Source organism: Clinocottus analis, unplaced genomic scaffold (assembly GCF_023055335.1).
Source record: "Clinocottus analis isolate CAN_PGR_092001 unplaced genomic scaffold, fCliAna1.0.p SCAF_35, whole genome shotgun sequence".
Lineage (NCBI taxonomy): Eukaryota > Metazoa > Chordata > Actinopteri > Perciformes > Cottidae > Clinocottus > Clinocottus analis.
In genome coordinates this window covers 198,897-215,231 of record NW_027176098.1, presented here as the reverse complement: position 1 = coordinate 215,231, position 16,335 = coordinate 198,897, and the positions used below count along the sequence as shown (strand labels likewise).

The 16,335-nt window shown below is 45.3% G+C and overlaps 3 protein-coding genes across 4 annotated transcripts in view; all 3 read right to left on the bottom strand.

Moving 5' to 3' along the window:
- Window positions 1-211: 211 nt before the first annotated feature.
- psat1 (phosphoserine aminotransferase 1) overlaps window positions 212-16,335 on the bottom strand; it is a 201,849-nt gene continuing 185,725 nt past the window's right edge. Inside the window, exons 2-10 of the mRNA XM_068596266.1 lie at window positions 6,348-6,627; window positions 4,950-5,010; window positions 4,725-4,794; window positions 3,999-4,204; window positions 2,282-2,454; window positions 1,666-1,835; window positions 1,373-1,501; window positions 781-918; window positions 212-640 (exon numbers count right to left, since the gene is read on the bottom strand). Coding sequence (XP_068452367.1) covers window positions 538-640; window positions 781-918; window positions 1,373-1,501; window positions 1,666-1,835; window positions 2,282-2,454; window positions 3,999-4,204; window positions 4,725-4,794; window positions 4,950-5,010; window positions 6,348-6,404 — 1,107 coding nt within the window. The 5' untranslated portion in view covers window positions 6,405-6,627 and the 3' untranslated portion in view covers window positions 212-537. The remainder of the gene's footprint in view (window positions 641-780; window positions 919-1,372; window positions 1,502-1,665; window positions 1,836-2,281; window positions 2,455-3,998; window positions 4,205-4,724; window positions 4,795-4,949; window positions 5,011-6,347; window positions 6,628-16,335) is intronic.
- On the bottom strand, window positions 7,905-11,890 carry kiss1rb (KISS1 receptor b). The gene is made up of 6 exons (XM_068596225.1): window positions 11,668-11,890; window positions 11,180-11,304; window positions 10,949-11,084; window positions 9,966-10,204; window positions 9,005-9,157; window positions 7,905-8,232 (listed from the first exon to the last, which is right to left on the bottom strand). Exons 1-6 carry the CDS (start codon window positions 11,888-11,890, stop codon window positions 7,996-7,998), a joined length of 1,113 nt encoding a protein of 370 aa, XP_068452326.1. The 3' UTR covers window positions 7,905-7,995.
- LOC137799389 (uncharacterized) lies at window positions 14,012-15,972 on the bottom strand. Of its 2 annotated transcripts, XM_068596184.1 has the most exons (3): window positions 15,915-15,972; window positions 14,535-14,937; window positions 14,012-14,151 (listed from the first exon to the last, which is right to left on the bottom strand). In XM_068596184.1, the coding sequence occupies exons 1-3, from the start codon at window positions 15,954-15,956 to the stop codon at window positions 14,051-14,053; spliced, it is 546 nt and encodes a 181-aa protein (XP_068452285.1). In that variant the 5' UTR covers window positions 15,957-15,972; the 3' UTR covers window positions 14,012-14,050. The 2 variants fall into 2 exon arrangements, with proteins under 2 accessions (XP_068452285.1, XP_068452284.1); XM_068596183.1 differs by having other exon boundaries at window positions 14,012-14,937.

Genomic DNA, 16,335 nt, shown 5'->3' with positions numbered 1-16,335 from the left:
ACATATATTTTATTTTTTATTACAGTATGAATTTGATATTTGATTTTTATTTTGGGCCTTGTGTGTAAAACTTGAAAAAAGTTTCTTTAAAAAAATATATTGTTAAGATGAATGTCTGCTATAAGTACATGCATCCATTTTAAATGTATTTTGTGTTCACAAATTTAAAGTAAAACGTCACTTGAGACAAGAAACGACGCCGCAACATAAAAACATGATCAAGTTTGATTTACTGGAATGTAATTGTCACAACATCACCTGCCGTTAGCGTATTAACGCACCGTTAGTCAACATTAAAATGGTATTTCTATGAAACACAGATGTAATTAAGACAACAGTCGTGGTTAAAGCGTATTCTGGGCAATGAAGGTTGTTTTTTGTTTTTTTTTTACAAAAGGTGCTTCTAAAAAAAAGGTGCAGCCTTTAGATCCAACATGGATCTCTAGTAAACAGGAGTTTTAATCGATTCATTTTTAAACTGGAGTGATGAAATGTAGGTAAACGTGTTATATCAGCCGATGTTCAGGTGCAGCCGTTTCACTGGTGCTCCTTCAGGAATTCCTTCATGAAAGTGGCGAGGGCTTCAGTGTCATCCACCGTCACCGCGTTGTACAGAGACGCACGAATTCCTCCGACTGACCTGCAGGGGGAGACAAAACCGCCACGTTTTGAGCTCCACACCACGCGGATAGTTCATGTCCAACTTCACAGATCCCCAACTTGGGTCATCCTCTCTGGTTAGTAAGTAGTAAAGTGGGTCTACATGCAGGTGGGACTAACCGGTGTCCTTTCAGCGAGATCATCCCGCGTTTGGCGGCGCCGTCCAGGAACTCCTTCTCCAAGGCCTCGTCTCCCTCTTTCTTCCCCACGCGGAACGGTACGTTCATGCGGCTCCGACAAGCCACGTCCACGGGACACCTGGACGGATTGCAGGGTTCATACACATTGAACCAATGGATTTCTATGACGTCAAACCACATTTCCATGACGTCAAACCACATTTCCATGACTTTAAACCAAATGTCCATGAGCAAACATTGTGTGAAATGTGTGTGTAAACAGTAAAAAGTGATAAAATGTAGTATTTAAACTAACAATGAGGATTCAAAGCATACAGTAAACCTTAAATGACTCAAATGAATGAGAGACAAAAGTTTGATTAAAAGAATAAACATTCATATAGATGCCTGTATGTATGCTGCTGATATTTTGAGACTTTCTTTTAAAAGCAGATTCATTATTTCAAACTCAGCGTAGATAAACATCATGAACACATGAATATAACATTTACAGGACTTTAACCCCAGAACGTTTTAAAGTCAACTGAATTTCCCCATTTCAACATTTGTTGCTGGCGTTTTCCGACACTTACTCATAGAAACCGTTGGAGGAGTTGATGAGGTCGTAAATCATGGAGGACTTCTGCTTGTTGAGCGTCTCCATGGCGGCGCTGCCTCCCTTGTTCTTAATCCACTCCAGAACCAGACCCATGATGTAGATGCTGAATCGACAAAATAAAGTTACGTATAATTTGACAATGATCGTGAAAAGCTTTTGAACATCCTAAACAAAAACAAAAAAAAGGGTATAGGTCAGCATTTTGGGAAACACTTGTATTTGCTTTCTTGCCCAGAAGTAGAGAAAACGCAGGCGAGCAGCCGGTACCTGAAACATGGAGGTGTGTTGTAGAGGGAGTTCATTTCAGCCTGCACCTTGTAGTCCAGGACGATGGGACACTCCTTCAGAGCGTGACCCAACAAGTCCTCTCGCACGATGACCACGGTCACGCCGGCACAGCCCACGTTCTTCTGCGCACCGGCAAAAATCAGCCCGAACTACACGACGCAAGAGGACACGTTGAAACACGACACGTTACAATGTTTTATCTCATTAGAACTTAAACAATGTATTTCAATAGAACTCAAACAATGTGTCTCATTAGAACCTTAAACAATGTATTTCAATAGAACCTTAAACAATGTATCTCATTAGAACCTTAAACAATGTATCTCATTAGAACTCAAACAATGTATCTCATTAGAACTCAAACAATGTATTTCAATAGAACCTTAAACAATGTATCTCATTAGAACTTAAACAATGTGTCTCATTATAACTCAAACCATTTCATCTCATATATGTGTTTTTAAGATTCCCCATTTTGACTTTTAGAAAAAATAAAACAGTTTTCCTGACAGTTCTAACAATCGATATGAAAGTTTATGGTGTTGGAGAGACACAAGGAGTCCAGAAAAGAAAGAATCCCTCCAGCCCTCCTCACCTTGGACACGTCCACGGGTCGAGACAGGAAGTTGGAGGACATGTCGCTGACGAGGATCGCCCCGTTTGTTTCCGGCGTGAAGTCGTACTCCACGCCGTGGACCGTCTCGTTGCAGCAGTAGTACACGTAGGAGGCCGAGGGGTTCAGGGTCCAGCTGCTGGGGTCGGGGATTTCTGAAGAGGAACAAGGACAGAACATAGCTAAACCACCTTCTTTAGTTCACTTCTGTAAGTCAAGACCAAAATGCATTCAAGAAGGAGGACAAGAACATTTGTCCTTGCTCTCTTTCTGGATCTTGTGACCGTTTGGCAACAGTGCCAAAGAACCCGATGTGCCAGCTGACTTTGTCAGCACGACCAGATGTTGAAACAAATTAAGGCACTCCTCTCTTTGGTGATCGCAGCTTGAAAAACGTCTATTTCCCAAAAAATAAAAATAAAAAATCACTGTAATAAGCAGCCTTCAAACGTTGTGACAAACAAGAACTTTGCTTAAAAACCCCAGTTGGACTCAGCCATGCGGGAAAGGCTGCTCGCATACTGGAGTCTCTCGCTGGCAGTCGGCTCTATTGTCTGTTGTGGAACAGTCTGGGCGCACGGCCAGCTCGACTTCTGATGCGCTACTTAAATTGCAGATTTGGTGAATCGAGGACTCAGAATTGCTCGCGGGAGTGAATTTGAGCGTGAACGGTCGGGTCGTCTGTCTCAGCCCTGTGACCGCCCAGCAACCCGTCCATCAAAATGTCATAATTATATAAATCATGTCACAATAACTTGATTTGTTGAAACATTTGTTTTGAGAGGCCACATTGTCGTTTAACCAACAAAATCTAAATCAGTTCATCCAGGAGTCTCTGCTTCATGTGTTACAGCTGCATTCTCTCTCCTGACCACCAGGGGGCGACTCCTCTGGTTGTATAGAAGTCTATGCTTCATGTGTTAAAGCTGCATTCTCCCTCCTGACCACCAGGGGGCGACTCCTCTGGTTGTATAGAAGTCTATGCTTCATGTTAAAGCTGCATTCTCTCTCCTGACCACCAGGGGGCGACTCCTCTGGTTGTATAGAAGTCTATGCTTCATGTTAAAGCTGCATTCTCTCTCCTGACCACCAGGGGGCGACTCCTCTGGTTGTATAGAAGTCTATGCTTCATGTTAAAGCTGCATTCTCTCTCCTGACCACCAGGGGGCGACTCCTCTGGTTGTATAGAAGTCTATGCTTCATGTGTTAAAGCTGCATTCTCTCTCCTGACCACCAGGGGGCGACTGCTCTGGTTGTATAGAAGCCTATACTTCATGTTAAAGCTGCATTCTCTCTCCTGACCACCAGGGGGCGACTCCTCTGGTTGTATAGAAGTCTATGCTTCATGTTAAAGCTGCATTCTCTCTCCTGACCACCAGGGGGCGACTCCTCTGGTTGTATAGAAGTCTATGCTTCATGTTAAAGCTGCATTCTCTCTCCTGAGCACCAGGGGGCGACTCCTCTGGTTGTATAGAAGTCTATGCTTCATGTGTTAAAGCTGCATTCTCTCTCCTGACCACCAGGGGGCGACTCCTCTGGTTGTATAGAAGCCTATGCTGCATGTGTTAAAGCTGCATTCTCTCTCCTGACAATCAGAGGGTGACTCCCCCGGTTGTATAGAAGTAATTTATGGTCGTTTAGAGGCTTTTAGACGGCTCCATAGGCACGTTTTCACCACAACAACGCAAGACCGACTTACTTGTGTAGCGATCCAGCTTCGGGTGGACGATGTTGACTTTGCCGTACTTCGCCGCCTCTTGGGCGGCCTTTTCCGACCACGTGCCGGTCACCAGGTAGTCGGCGCACCTGTCCTCTTTGAGGCCGATGAGGTTGAGGGGAACGGCGCTGAACTGGCCCGACCCGCCGCCCTGCAGGAACATCACCTTGTAGTTGTCGGGGATGTTTCTGTGAAGAGGGACCGGTACACTCGTCTCACCGCGTGTTGTAGTCAAGATTTTTGTGGGAGCATTTAAAAAGTCAATTAAAATTGCCTGGATGTCGCCTTTGTAGGTTGTTTTTGATGATTGACCTCACTTACTGACGCATGGCATTACTTCAGAATAAAACTAGTCCACCAGTTAGATGCTTTTAATATGAAAAATCTGGAAAAGTTTGATTTGCATAAGCATCAACTATATATAGATAGAACAAACACTACGTGGAGCACGGCCCAACCCTGAAGTTCTTTGGCATCGGGCCACCGACAGCCTAAGAAGCAGTTGGGAGGTGAAGGGCTTGAAAAGGGAATGTGCAATTATTGCCATAATCCTCCTACAGTTCCTGTCAATCGAGTTTTAGTTTGCATACTGGTGTTTATGCAAGTTTTCTAAAAGCGTTGCGATGGTACTGCAGCACAGAGGAAGAGGAGGAGGAAGAGGAGGAGGAAGAGGAGGAGCCACGTGAAACAACAAAAAGCAGCACTTACAGCAACTCTCTCATTAAACTGACAGTTTTGTTGATGATTTTGTTGAAGTCCGCTGATCGGTGACTCATCTCTGGTTGGAACAGAATCAGAAAACACATGACTTAAATTGCATTTAAACACATTTTGATTATGTTTGATTATTACATTTCACGCTGGCACACAGCATGAAGATGTCCTCATGTACTAAAAACAGTGCACAACGACTCTGTATGCGGCTTCACTCACCGAGAACGCTAACGCCGAGGCCGCCGTAGTTGAGGAACTCCTTCTGTGCTTGAAGCAGAACCTGAAATATAGAAAAGCAGCACACACTTTTTGTATTTTATGATCCAACCGAAAAAAAAACACAGCAAAGTGTCGCCAACTCTTCCCCAATGGAAGCAGCTAGCAGCGTTGCTAAACTTAAAAGTTGCTAAATCTGGTTTACAAAAAAAGTCGCCAAGTCATCAACAATGACAGTGCCGCCCCTTCAGGCCTCCCTTTGACATCTTGGATTACGGTCGTCGTCTTGTTTTGTTTTTTTTTCACAACCAGTGAACGGGAAGTCGACATGTTTGGAATGCGGAGAAATGACGTAGAGACCCATATATGTCTCTGGTAGCAGCTGTCAATCACGATAAGCCCCGCCTGCTTCATGGTCTGTTTGACTCTAACTGACCATAATGTACTACATGAACAGCATGATGTACTGAAGAAGACTTGAAACTAGAGATTGAGACATAAACTCATGTTTACAATGTTTACTGAGGGAATACATCAAGAGAGGAGTAGAGTCATTTATATAGACTTCTATACAACCAGAGGAGTCGCCCCCTGGTGGTCAGGAGAGAGAATGTAGCTTTAACACATGAAACATACATTTCTATACAACCAGAGGAGTTTATTACAGACCTGCCACAGCCACTGGATTTTTTTTAAAGCATCCAATTAATTGATTGCATGAATTTCAGCAACAACAAAAAAAAAGCATATTTAAAAAGCATATGTATTACTCCAAACTCAGCGTAAATGAACGTCATGAACACATTTACACAACTTTTACTACACTCTGGGGGATTAATTTTCTTCAAGGACTTTTCCAGGCCCGGAAATAACAATTTCAATGTTTTCCATGACCACAAAGAATCTTTTTTCTTTTCTTTATTTCATTCGTTCATCTCGGTTTGTTTTACCGTGAAAAACACGCGCATATAGTTTGACGCGCGTGATGAGGCTCTCTGGTGACGGATCACTCGCCGCCATCTGGAGGCGGTTCGCGCCGCTTTCGCCGCCTCCGCCGCTGCCGCTGCCGCTGCCAGCGAAGCGCAAAAAGGAGCCGGTTTTACACCCGCACGAGGATGACGCAACGCGGCCCGGCAATTTCCAGCAGCAGCGTCGCCGGGAGCTCGAGCCGGCAACCAACCGACCTGTGACTGCGCGCGAGTCACTGTCGTTACGAAGAGAGAAAGTAGTGCCGACGGAGTTGGAGAATGGTTTGCAAGTGAACTCGTTTTTTTTGTGCTCACCTTTTCTTTCGCCCCACCACACACACACACACACACACACACACACACACACACACACACACACACACACACACGCACACACATTATGAACGTTACATAAATGCATGTCTAAACTTACGGATTGCGGGAGTTTTGCAGGTCCTGCGCCGAAGTTGATGATTTGTTTCTGCTCCATGATGTAAAGCGTTATTTTAAAGAAATAGAGAGAAAGATTTCCCGGTGGATGTTTGCTCTGCTTTGCTTCAGCGGTGTGGATGATCCCCCCTCCTCTCTTCTCTCTTCTCCTCCCCTCTTTTCTCTCTTTTCTCCTCCCGCAAAGCCCGTCGGCGTGGTTGCAAATTATCCAGCGGTGTGCGAAATGTTGCGTTCAGGGCCCGGTCGTAAACGTGTGTACTCCACTGAGAAAACGAGGCAAGGTTGTAAATATCGGGCCGTATAAAATAAAGAATACGTCCGTAAACGACCTGTAGCTTGTTCGTCTTCATTCATGTTTGATACGTAACATAATTAGTTCACCATTTTGCACATATTTGCATTATTTGTATGTAATTTTAAAAAGTTAAACAAACAGCACACATGTTGAGCCTGAATTAATTCATGTTTTTTTAAAATAATAAAACTCGTCAATAAAAACTGAAACAACAGATACAAAACAATAAATCAAAAGACCATTGTATTATGTTTCACGTGCGTTATACTCGTTCACATCTTTGAAAATACAAATATTTTTGACGTCCAATGAAGGCAGCACGAGCACACTGCTCTGCCAGGCGGCCGTTTCATTGGCTGGCGGACACACAGAGTGTTCGGTCCACGGCTTTCATTGGTCAACTTCGTTCTAGGTCTGCGCTGATTGGTTCCGCGGTCACGCCACACAAAACAAAACAAAAAACGATGACAGCGAAGAAGAAGAAACTAATTCATTGCTTTTTAATTCATTTAACATCACAGATGACCACGTAGCGTCACGAGGAACCATTTATATGACAGCATGCAGACCAGGAAACCCTGTTCAAATGATCACGTCCATGGTATATATTGTGTAAAATCACAATAATTTAGGTAAAATACAGGAGTGATAACCTTTTGGCTGTTGTATCACAACATCACAAATTAATCAATGAGACCTGCAGGAATTTAAAACTCAGTGCTGGTCAGCAACTTAAACTTAAGGCTGCTGTGTTGAGCTGAAGGGGGAGAAAGGACTTGTGGGTAAATCTCTAGGAGAGAGTAAGGGCAACCCAGTAAAAATGTGACGAGCTTGCACTGAAGTAAAGAAAACCAGGAGCAACAACATTTATACGCCAGCTTGATATTCTATATTTTCTGGAGAAAAAAAAAGTGATTGAGCAGCTTGAGAACGTCACGAGGTGCTCTTGATTTGTTTGTCCCTTTTTAAGAGATCACAAGGAAGGCTTTACTTTTCACTCAGTGTGTGTGTGTGTGTGTGTGTGTGTGTGTGTGTGTGTGTGTGTGTGTGTGTGTGTGTGTGTGTGTGTGAGTGGGGGGAGGGAGGAGCTTGTGGTAACATAAATCTGATTACACATTGTGTGGACTCGCCTTCGTTTTGGGACAAAATGGGGTCAATGTACGTCCCCCCAGTTAAATAAATACATCTTAGGGTGAATACATGTGGTGTGTTTGTGTGTGTGTGTGTGTCTGTGTGTGTGTGTGTGTTTGTCATGTACACAAATATACCAGGTGTAGCAGACTGCTCTCATCTCCAGAACAATCTATGAATAAACAATGAGCGCCCAGCGTGACCTTTAGGGCGCGGATGAAAGAAAGTGCATCTCTGCTTCTCCTTTGGGTGCCGGGCGAGCCGCCTCTCCCCGGTCCTCTGGGTCCACGTTCGCCACCCTGACTCTCCCCCTCGCGCGCCACAGGAACACGGCGGGGAAGGCGTGCCTGAAGGCCTTTTGGAAGTTGTTGCCCAGGAAGGCGTAAACCAGCGGGTTGACGGAGGAGTTGGAGTAAGACATGCAGTGACCCCAAATCCTCAGCTGCAGGGGCGCAGAAGTGAGACGGACTTAGATATGAGAGGCATCGACCTGCGGCACAGTTTTTGTGTGTCCGCAGTCCTGTGATTCACTGTCATCGCCCGCAAGAGCTAAACTTAGACTGCAGCTCTGAACCTTGTCACAGAGAATACCGTAAAACTCGGGTTATAAGCCGCTACAACCTTTGGTGGGTGTCCCCGCTGGAGCCAGCTAGCGCTGCTGTTAGCTTTCTGCTAGCTCTCCGACAACTCCCTACTTGCTACCCGACAACCACCAAAGCTAGCGGGACCCGAGCAGTAGCTAGCAGCAGCACTGGGTAGCTTGCAGCAGCGCTAGCTTGCTACAGTGGGGAGATAGCAACAGCGCTAGCTTGCTACAGTGTGGAGATAGCAGCAGCGCTAGCTTGCTATAGCGGGAACACCCACCAAAGGTAGGAGCAGCTAGTGATCCAAAATGTATTATCGTTTTGAGTTCCTGGTCGAAGACGTTATGTTTTATGACTCAAACAAATTAATACAAGCGATGAAGAACCAGATGAATCTGAGAAAAAAAAAAAAAATTACATTTATGGAGAATCCTGACATCATTGAGCTGGATGGAAATTCATACTCCAAAGCACGTACAACAGTTTTTCACTCTTGAGCGGACTCATGTGTGTTTAGTGTCTTAAATATAAGGGTGCTAAAAGTAGCAACCATATTTTAGGTTTCGGCTAACGGCCGGCCTGACGACCTCTTTTAAACGTGAGCCCGGTATTCGTCACAGAGTCAGTCACCTTGTACAGAACGTAACTGCGGAGGCCAAAGGTCTGAAGGAGGATGCAGACCTGGATCGGGCCCCAGCAGACGAGGAACAGGGCCACCATCACCACCACCATCCTGGAGACTCGCGCCCGCACCGCCGCCGCTCGGCCCGCCTGAGCCTGCAGCTGGAGGAGTCAGGGAAAGAAGGCGATTTTTTTTTTGTCAGGATGGGAATCACATTCGTACGGAAGCCCATCTCAGCCACACAAAAAAAAAATTAGGACCAAAAAAATAAAAAAATTAGGACACCAATTTTTTTTTTTTTGTTGTCTTTTTTTGTTGTTGTTGACTTCAAAAAAGGCAACCAAAAAAACCCGTTTCATTCCAGGAGAAAAAATGAGAACTTGACTACTGACGACAATTGTCAAAATTACAGTTACAGCCTAAATATAATTGTAGTAATATATGTACACACAAAGTACATTGTTGTCCTTCCATTGACCATTTTTAATAACTGAGCAAAATGCAAAGTCCACACATATATTGAATGAATTATTTACTTTAAAGTAATCCATCAATAAGCTCACGGGTGGTTGACGTGGCCAAGTTATCTTTTGGTAAATAACAAGAGCACTTAAATATAAAAGAGTGCTTGCAATGTTAAATTAAAAGAATACGTGAAGATTGGGCTATTTTGTGACTTGTACTTGCTTTGTTGTATAAACAATACATATTTACATTTAAATGAAGGTATTTTAAAACCAAAGTGATGAAATAATGTATCGCTTAGATTTTTTTTTTTTTTTTTCATCAACAAAAAGAAGAAAAAAAGTTTATTTTTAAACTTTTTAATTTTTTCAAATTTTTGGTCCTAATGTTTCTTTTTTTTTTTTGGGTCCTAATTTTTTTTTGTGTGTGGTTGTAATGGGCTTCCATACGTTCGGTCCTCTGTGTGGGTTTAATACGCACTGACGCAGCAAAAGCAACTCTTACTTGGTAGCCGCCGTCGACGGGATTCACGCTGGCTTGCCCCATGCGCTTGAGCATGAAGGCGTAGCAGGCGGTGATGGTGAGCAGGGGCAGCAGGTAGACGGCCAGGAAGCTGTAGACGATGAAGGCTCTCTGGAGGCGGGCCGAGGGGAAGACCTCGCTGCAGTACGTCTGCGGACCGAACCAATCCCCGGCCTCCAGGCGCTGGTACACGGCGACGGGGATGGACAGGAGCAGGGAGCCTGTTTGACCCGGAGCATGAGGCTCATAAAACGTTGAACTAATCGCCAGCAGATGCCCCAACTGTCTCTCGGGGATCAGTTTCTTGACTTCCGGTGTCGCCCTTTAACACTAACCCTAAACCTTAATCCTGTTTATTGTTTGAGTTGTGTTCAGAGGTTGTACATGTGGATTATATATTATTGTAGCCCTGGTTTTTATGTTTAATTTCATACCTAACGTGTTACCAGAAAAGTCGGGTTACAAGCCGCTCCTACCTTCGGTGGGTGTCCCCGATGTAGCAAGCTAGCGCTGCTGCTAGCTCCCCACTAGCTGGTGCTACTGCCCGCGTCCCCGCTGCCCGCGTCGGGCGTGTCGAGCCGGGACTGGTCCCGCTAACTTCGGTGGTTGTTGGAAAGCTAGCGGATAGCTAGCGGATAGCTAGCGGATAGCTAGCGGCAGCGCTAGCCGACTACAGTGGGGAGCGGAGACACCCACCGAATGTAGTTGTGGCTTGTAACCCAACTTTTACAGTATTTCTTTTTTTTTGTGGATGTATACTACCATGTTTTTTCTTGATTTGTACCTCGTGACCTGATAGAAAAAGGCATTTTTCGCGAGAGAAAAAAACGTCTGAGGCTTTATGAAGTCGATATTTTGGATCGAAAGGAAGTGAGGGCTATTGAAAGGTGAAGTTGTCGTTGGGCCGACGTGTGCGTGAGGCCGTGAGCTTGTGCGTGTGCGCGCTGTGGTTGTTTGTGGCGTACCGATCCAGATGGACACGGACACGGCCAGAGCCATGCGCGGGGTGCGGCGTCGCAGCGACTGCAGAGGATAGACGGTCACGTAGCAGCGGTCCACGCTCATGGCGGACAGAGTGATGCACGTCGCCTGAGCGGTCACCTGAAACACACACACACACACATTTAATACCGGTTTGTTTCAGGTTGGTTTTATGTTTTGTGTCTAAGTTTAGCTTCAGACGTGATCCCTCTGACCTGCTGGAGGTAGTTCACCAGTCGGCACATAAACTCTCCAAAGACCCAGCTGGGCAGCGGGTACAGCGTGGCGGTGAAGGGCACGCAGCAGACCAGGAACAAGATGTCGGTGGTAGCCAGGTTCACTAGGAAGAAGAGGACGAGAGCAGTGACGATTAGAGGAAACGTCCTTCAAGACCATGAACCACAAATAACCGCATCCATGCCGATAACATCGGGAGTTGCGGAGGTTTCTTTAGCTTTTCAACTCCAGGTATACAACTTCTGAGATTCTGTTATCGGACCAACGGCACGATTAGACCAAACTCTATGGAACGTTCTTGATCGAAGAAGAAGAAGAAGAAGAAGAAGAAGAAGAAGAAGAAGAAGAAGAAGAAGAAGAAGAAGAAGAAGAAGAAGAAGGAGAACCTCCTCCCCTTCTTTCCCTGGTAAAACTGAAAGAAGAACTTTGTTTTAAGACTTGGTGGTGGGCACTTCGTCGACGTTACCGATGTAGAAGTTGGTGACGGTCTTCATCTGCTGGTGCTTGGTGACCACGTGGATGACCAGCGAGTTCCCGACCAGGCCGACCAGCATGATGAGGCCGAAGAAGGTGGGGACCAGCCAGGCGTCCACCAACGCCGGCGGCCCCCGGCGGTCCCCCGCGGACTCGTTGCACGCCGACCCGCAGTCCGGACCGCGGTCGCCGGGTGCTGCTGGTTCCACGGGCATCTTCAACGAGTCAGAGCCGGGAGGCGGGTCCGACCTACACGGTGCACAGAGGCAGCGCGTTGGACTTCAGGATCATGTCGGCTCTTGTCTTGCTCCTGCATCCGTGTCTCAACACCACTTAACACCTCTAGGTGCCATAAGTTTGAAGATTCACCACAAAATATAGTCAGTTCGAAATGTATTTTAATGTGTACCTGCTCGTTTGCAATAGATTATAATATTTAAGCATTTTGAATAAGCTCTGCCCGTATAATAAGCCTCTCTTACCTGTGCTCTCGCTCCGCTCTGGAAGGTTGAGTCCTGTGTTGGTCCGAGACAGGATGCTGTGCTGCTCTCTGCAGGTCTGACATGAAAGCCCTGTTATACCCCACCATCACTGAGGAGGGGGGGAAGGACTCATGAGAGAGAGAGAGAGAGAGAGAGAGAGAGAGAGAGAGAGAGAGGTCACATGAACTAAATCTCCATCGCCACCTATCATCCTGCAGGACCGGGTGAGCCCGTGTAAAACGGCTGCAGCTGAAGTCATTTCATTTCTTCATCTTGTTGACGGTCGATCGCTCACATTGAGGCGGATACTTTATGTGTTTATACTTTATATACTTTATATACGGATACTTTATATGTTTATATGCACATCTGCTGAATTGCCATGTCTGAATATGTAAATGAGGCAATATGGTATGTGTTTGTTCAGCAAAATCTTCGGGAAGAAAACGTATATCTGCAAAAAAAATTACTTTTAAAAAGTTTTTTTGATGGTAACTATGAACATCCAGCATGATATGAGCCAGATCCCCCAAAATGCCTACTGCAGCTTCAATAAGACACCATTTTGGAAAGATTAGGACCTAAAGAATCAGAATCTGCAACAAAAATCACAATAAAACAAAGACTTGTTCTGTTAGGAAGGAGTTTCAGTCAAAAAACTGTGTCGTTCAGTTCAAAAATGGAAAAATATTACGTATTTTATGTCTAAAGTTTGTCTAAAAGGGGCATGCTGGGACTTGAAATGGGCACAGGAGGATTTTTGCACAGTTTCAAAAAGGTAAATGGTAACTTTTGGTGAATTTAGAAGAAATCTGCGGACGCACATGGAGAAAGTAGTAATTTTGTAGTTTTCTTTCCCCTGTAAACTGAGCAGGGCTTGGTCACATGACCGGCCTGCAGTGTCACTCAAAGGGAAAATGTAAATTCTCACAGAAATCGTGAATACAAACTGTTCAGATAAAAGCTGTTTGAATGTAGTTTGAGTTGCATGTCCATCTCCTCAAACCACATCCTGCAGGCGGCTCTCTGTTTATGACGGACACAGAATGACGAACGCTCACCTGCAAAACTAAATTAAACAATGTTTTTCAAGCGGATGACTCGTGGAGGTCGTGGTGACAGCACAGCTCGATCTGCACTCGGAGCGCTTTGACGCCGTCATCACGGGTCTGCAGGTGAGTGTGTAGCGCTCAGGCTGAGGACTCTTGTTTGTTTTTTGGCAGTCGTGTTGTTGTTTGACATTTTATCCTGACCGTCAAACATCCTCTGATCTGCTTTGTGTGTATATTACTCATGTTGTGGGGACATAACGCTGTATGTATACAGCGTTATGTCCCCACAACGTGAGTAATATACACACAAACACACACAGTCACATGGTGGGGACTCATGTTCCTTTCAAGGGACAGGTCCCCGTTATGTGAACAATTAGGAATGAGGTTAGGTTAAGGTGAAATGAGTGTGTGTGTGTGTGTTCATATTACTTATGTTGTGGGGACATACATCTGTATACAAGGTAAGATTAGCGTGTGTGTGTGTGTGTGTGTGTGTGTGTCTGACAGACAAATACAATTTGAGCATCACCTTTGCTCCCATTTGGTTACTAATAGTTTTTTCTTTCGGATTTTTGACTCTTGCATTGAATATTTTATATTTTGATTTTCCAAATCAGGTGCAAGTCTAGAAGGAACTTACATTTTTATAATAACGCACAATTCACGTGGTGTGAAGCGTGTTTGTGGAAGGTGCTCCTTCATTGGATGGGTGTTAGTTTTTTTATGCATGCTGGGTTGTGCAACTCTAAAGAGAATGTTTATGTCTGTGCGATGTAAAAAATGCAACAACTAACTCAACTGGTTTCAACAAGATTTTATCTTTTCTGCGTCTTGGTCTTCAACTGGGACTTCTTGGGACTCCATATTTCTTTGAGGCCCCTAGAAACAGCTTCCTCTGGAGGTCCTCCAAATCTTCAAAGAACCATTCGCTGGTTGGCCCTGGATCAGGATTACAAGCGTCACAGTGAGCCATGTTGACCCGTCCGCGCAAAGCAAACCCCCAAAAATGTATTTAGTTAGTTTGTTCTTTTCATCCCAAAATGTGAAAACTAGTTTTGTTTGTGATCGTTATTGCGGTACATCTGCAACCTCAAGAAAAAACCTCCTGCTGAGAAAAAAGATGCAGAGTGTCAGATTTAGCAACACCTAGTGGTGAAGTCGCATATTGCAACCAACGAAAACCTGAGCCAAGACGAGCAGGAGGACTGGTGGGCGATATGCTAGGACCTGAATGCACAAAGTAGTAACTGTGGGTGAAGGAGAGTCTGAGAGTTTGCTCGTTATTGGTCTTTGTGATACGTGACGGCCGGTTGCAGACCGACCGGTTTGGCGAGACGGTTTCGGCGGCGTCCACGGCGGCCGTCGGAGTCGAGTCTGCCCGCCCGAGAAGCGTAGCGGCGTCCCAGAGGGCGGCGTCCCGGACCCTCCGGCCAGGAGCGCAGAGGCGAAGGGATGCGAGGAGGGCGAGGAGGCCGAGCCGGGTCGCCGCTGCCCCCCGCGGGACGAGGCCACGCCGGCGGTGGCGGGCGTCGAGGCGGCCGCGCTCTCTTTCAGCCAGTCCCGCCTTTCAAAGCGACGGCCGGACAGCCGGTCGAGGCTCTCGGGGAGGACCGCTCTGGATCTGAAGGCGGCGGCGGTGGTGACGGCGGCGGGAGCGGCGCTGATGTTCGGGCGGCCCGCGTACGCTGATTTCCTCTCGGCCAAAGCCTTTAGTAAATCAGAGATCTGAATGAAAGAGCAGAAGTGGGGATATTATGTAAATCTGATGTGCAGATGAAATATTTATGAACGTTCTGACACAACACGTCGTCCCTTGGCTATTTTGCTGTCATATTTCACACACACACACGATAGGAATCCATTTTTTTTGCCATATTTTCCTCGTAAACATGTGACTCGTAGCTCAAATTGTCAAAAACAAATCAAAAGGAAGAAGAAAGAATGGAGGGGAGGCCGCTTACATGATCTCTGAGAAACTCATAAGCAGGGCTCCAACTCAAGACTATTCATTTTAAATACAGACAATATAAAGCTTTGTATACAAACAATGGTTTAAATGTGTTGTGAGGAATTATTTCTGCAGTTTGGGATTTTTTTTTGGCCTCCACTTTACCGTCTCGGTTCAGTCTCACCGTTTTATTTGCGTCCTTTACAGATATTTTCCTCTGGAGTCGGTAGAGACCAACAACGGAGCTAATTGGACGACCATTCGTGAAGCGGACGCTGCTGCTCTTAAAGGGCCAGTGCGTAGGATCTGGCGGTACGTAGCGGCGAGGTTGCAGGTTGCAACCAATTGAAACTTTTCCCGTTTGTCAAGCACGATGGGAATGAACTACGGTGGCCGACACAAGAATATAATTAAAAAAAGGCAAATTTGGTTCGTTTTGTCCCTCCTGGGCTCCTGTACAAATAACTGCATAGACGTAAACGATTCTTTCTAAGGCAACGGAAACGCATCAATTCTTATTCAGATTTAGCATTTTTCTTTATTTCATTTTCTTAAATTGAATGTTCTGCTGTTATTTTGAGTATATTCATACTTAATATTTGTATGTTTACTGTGTAACCTCCTTGCTGCTGCTGCAAACAAATCTGCACACCTCTCCTCTTTCCCTCGGTGATGTCACCCTTCACAGAATTCAAAATCAACTTTGTAATGTAACGCCAATACTGAATCTTACAATAAATACAGTATTCATTACCTTCAAGCCATAAAACGCTCCATCGCTGCTTCGGCTGTCCATGACGCGATTGCTTGAATAATAATAATCCCCATGACACCCAATCCCAGAGTCTGCATTTCAGTTCATGGAGTCAGACTGCTGCACAATGAAAAACAGCCGTCAACATTTGTCATTTTTTACTGGATTTAGCCATTTATTGTTCCATATGTACACATATGACATATTGCACGATACAAACGCAACATGTTTAATCAGCTGAGGAGAGAAAAACATGAACCTCATGTCCTCTTCTATGAGGGATGCATGATATTATTGTGCGCTTGCGTGGTTCAATGGAGGATTCTTCATATTTACACACACAGATAAATATACGCTTTACGAATGACATTTGATCCTCCTGAATTTGGCTTTCAGGATCCCAAAAGCATGTTCAACGGCC

Bases quoted from the DNA above. Each gene is read 5' to 3' on its own strand.
- kiss1rb (XM_068596225.1), bottom strand. From the start codon at position 11,890: ATGCCCGTGGAACCAGCAGCACCCGGCGACCGCGGTCCGGACTGCGGG. The intron at 9,158-9,965 runs GTAAGAGTTGCT...TGACTCCTCCAG, and splicing joins CCGTCGACGGCGGCTACCAA to CTGCAGGCTCAGGCGGGCCG. The intron at 8,233-9,004 runs GTGACTGACTCT...GCGCCCCTGCAG, and splicing joins GCAGTTACGTTCTGTACAAG to CTGAGGATTTGGGGTCACTG.
- LOC137799389 (XM_068596183.1), bottom strand. From the start codon at position 15,956: ATGGACAGCCGAAGCAGCGATGGAGCGTTTTATGGCTTGAAG. The intron at 14,938-15,914 runs GTAATGAATACT...TCTTTCATTCAG, and splicing joins GAGCGTTTTATGGCTTGAAG to ATCTCTGATTTACTAAAGGC.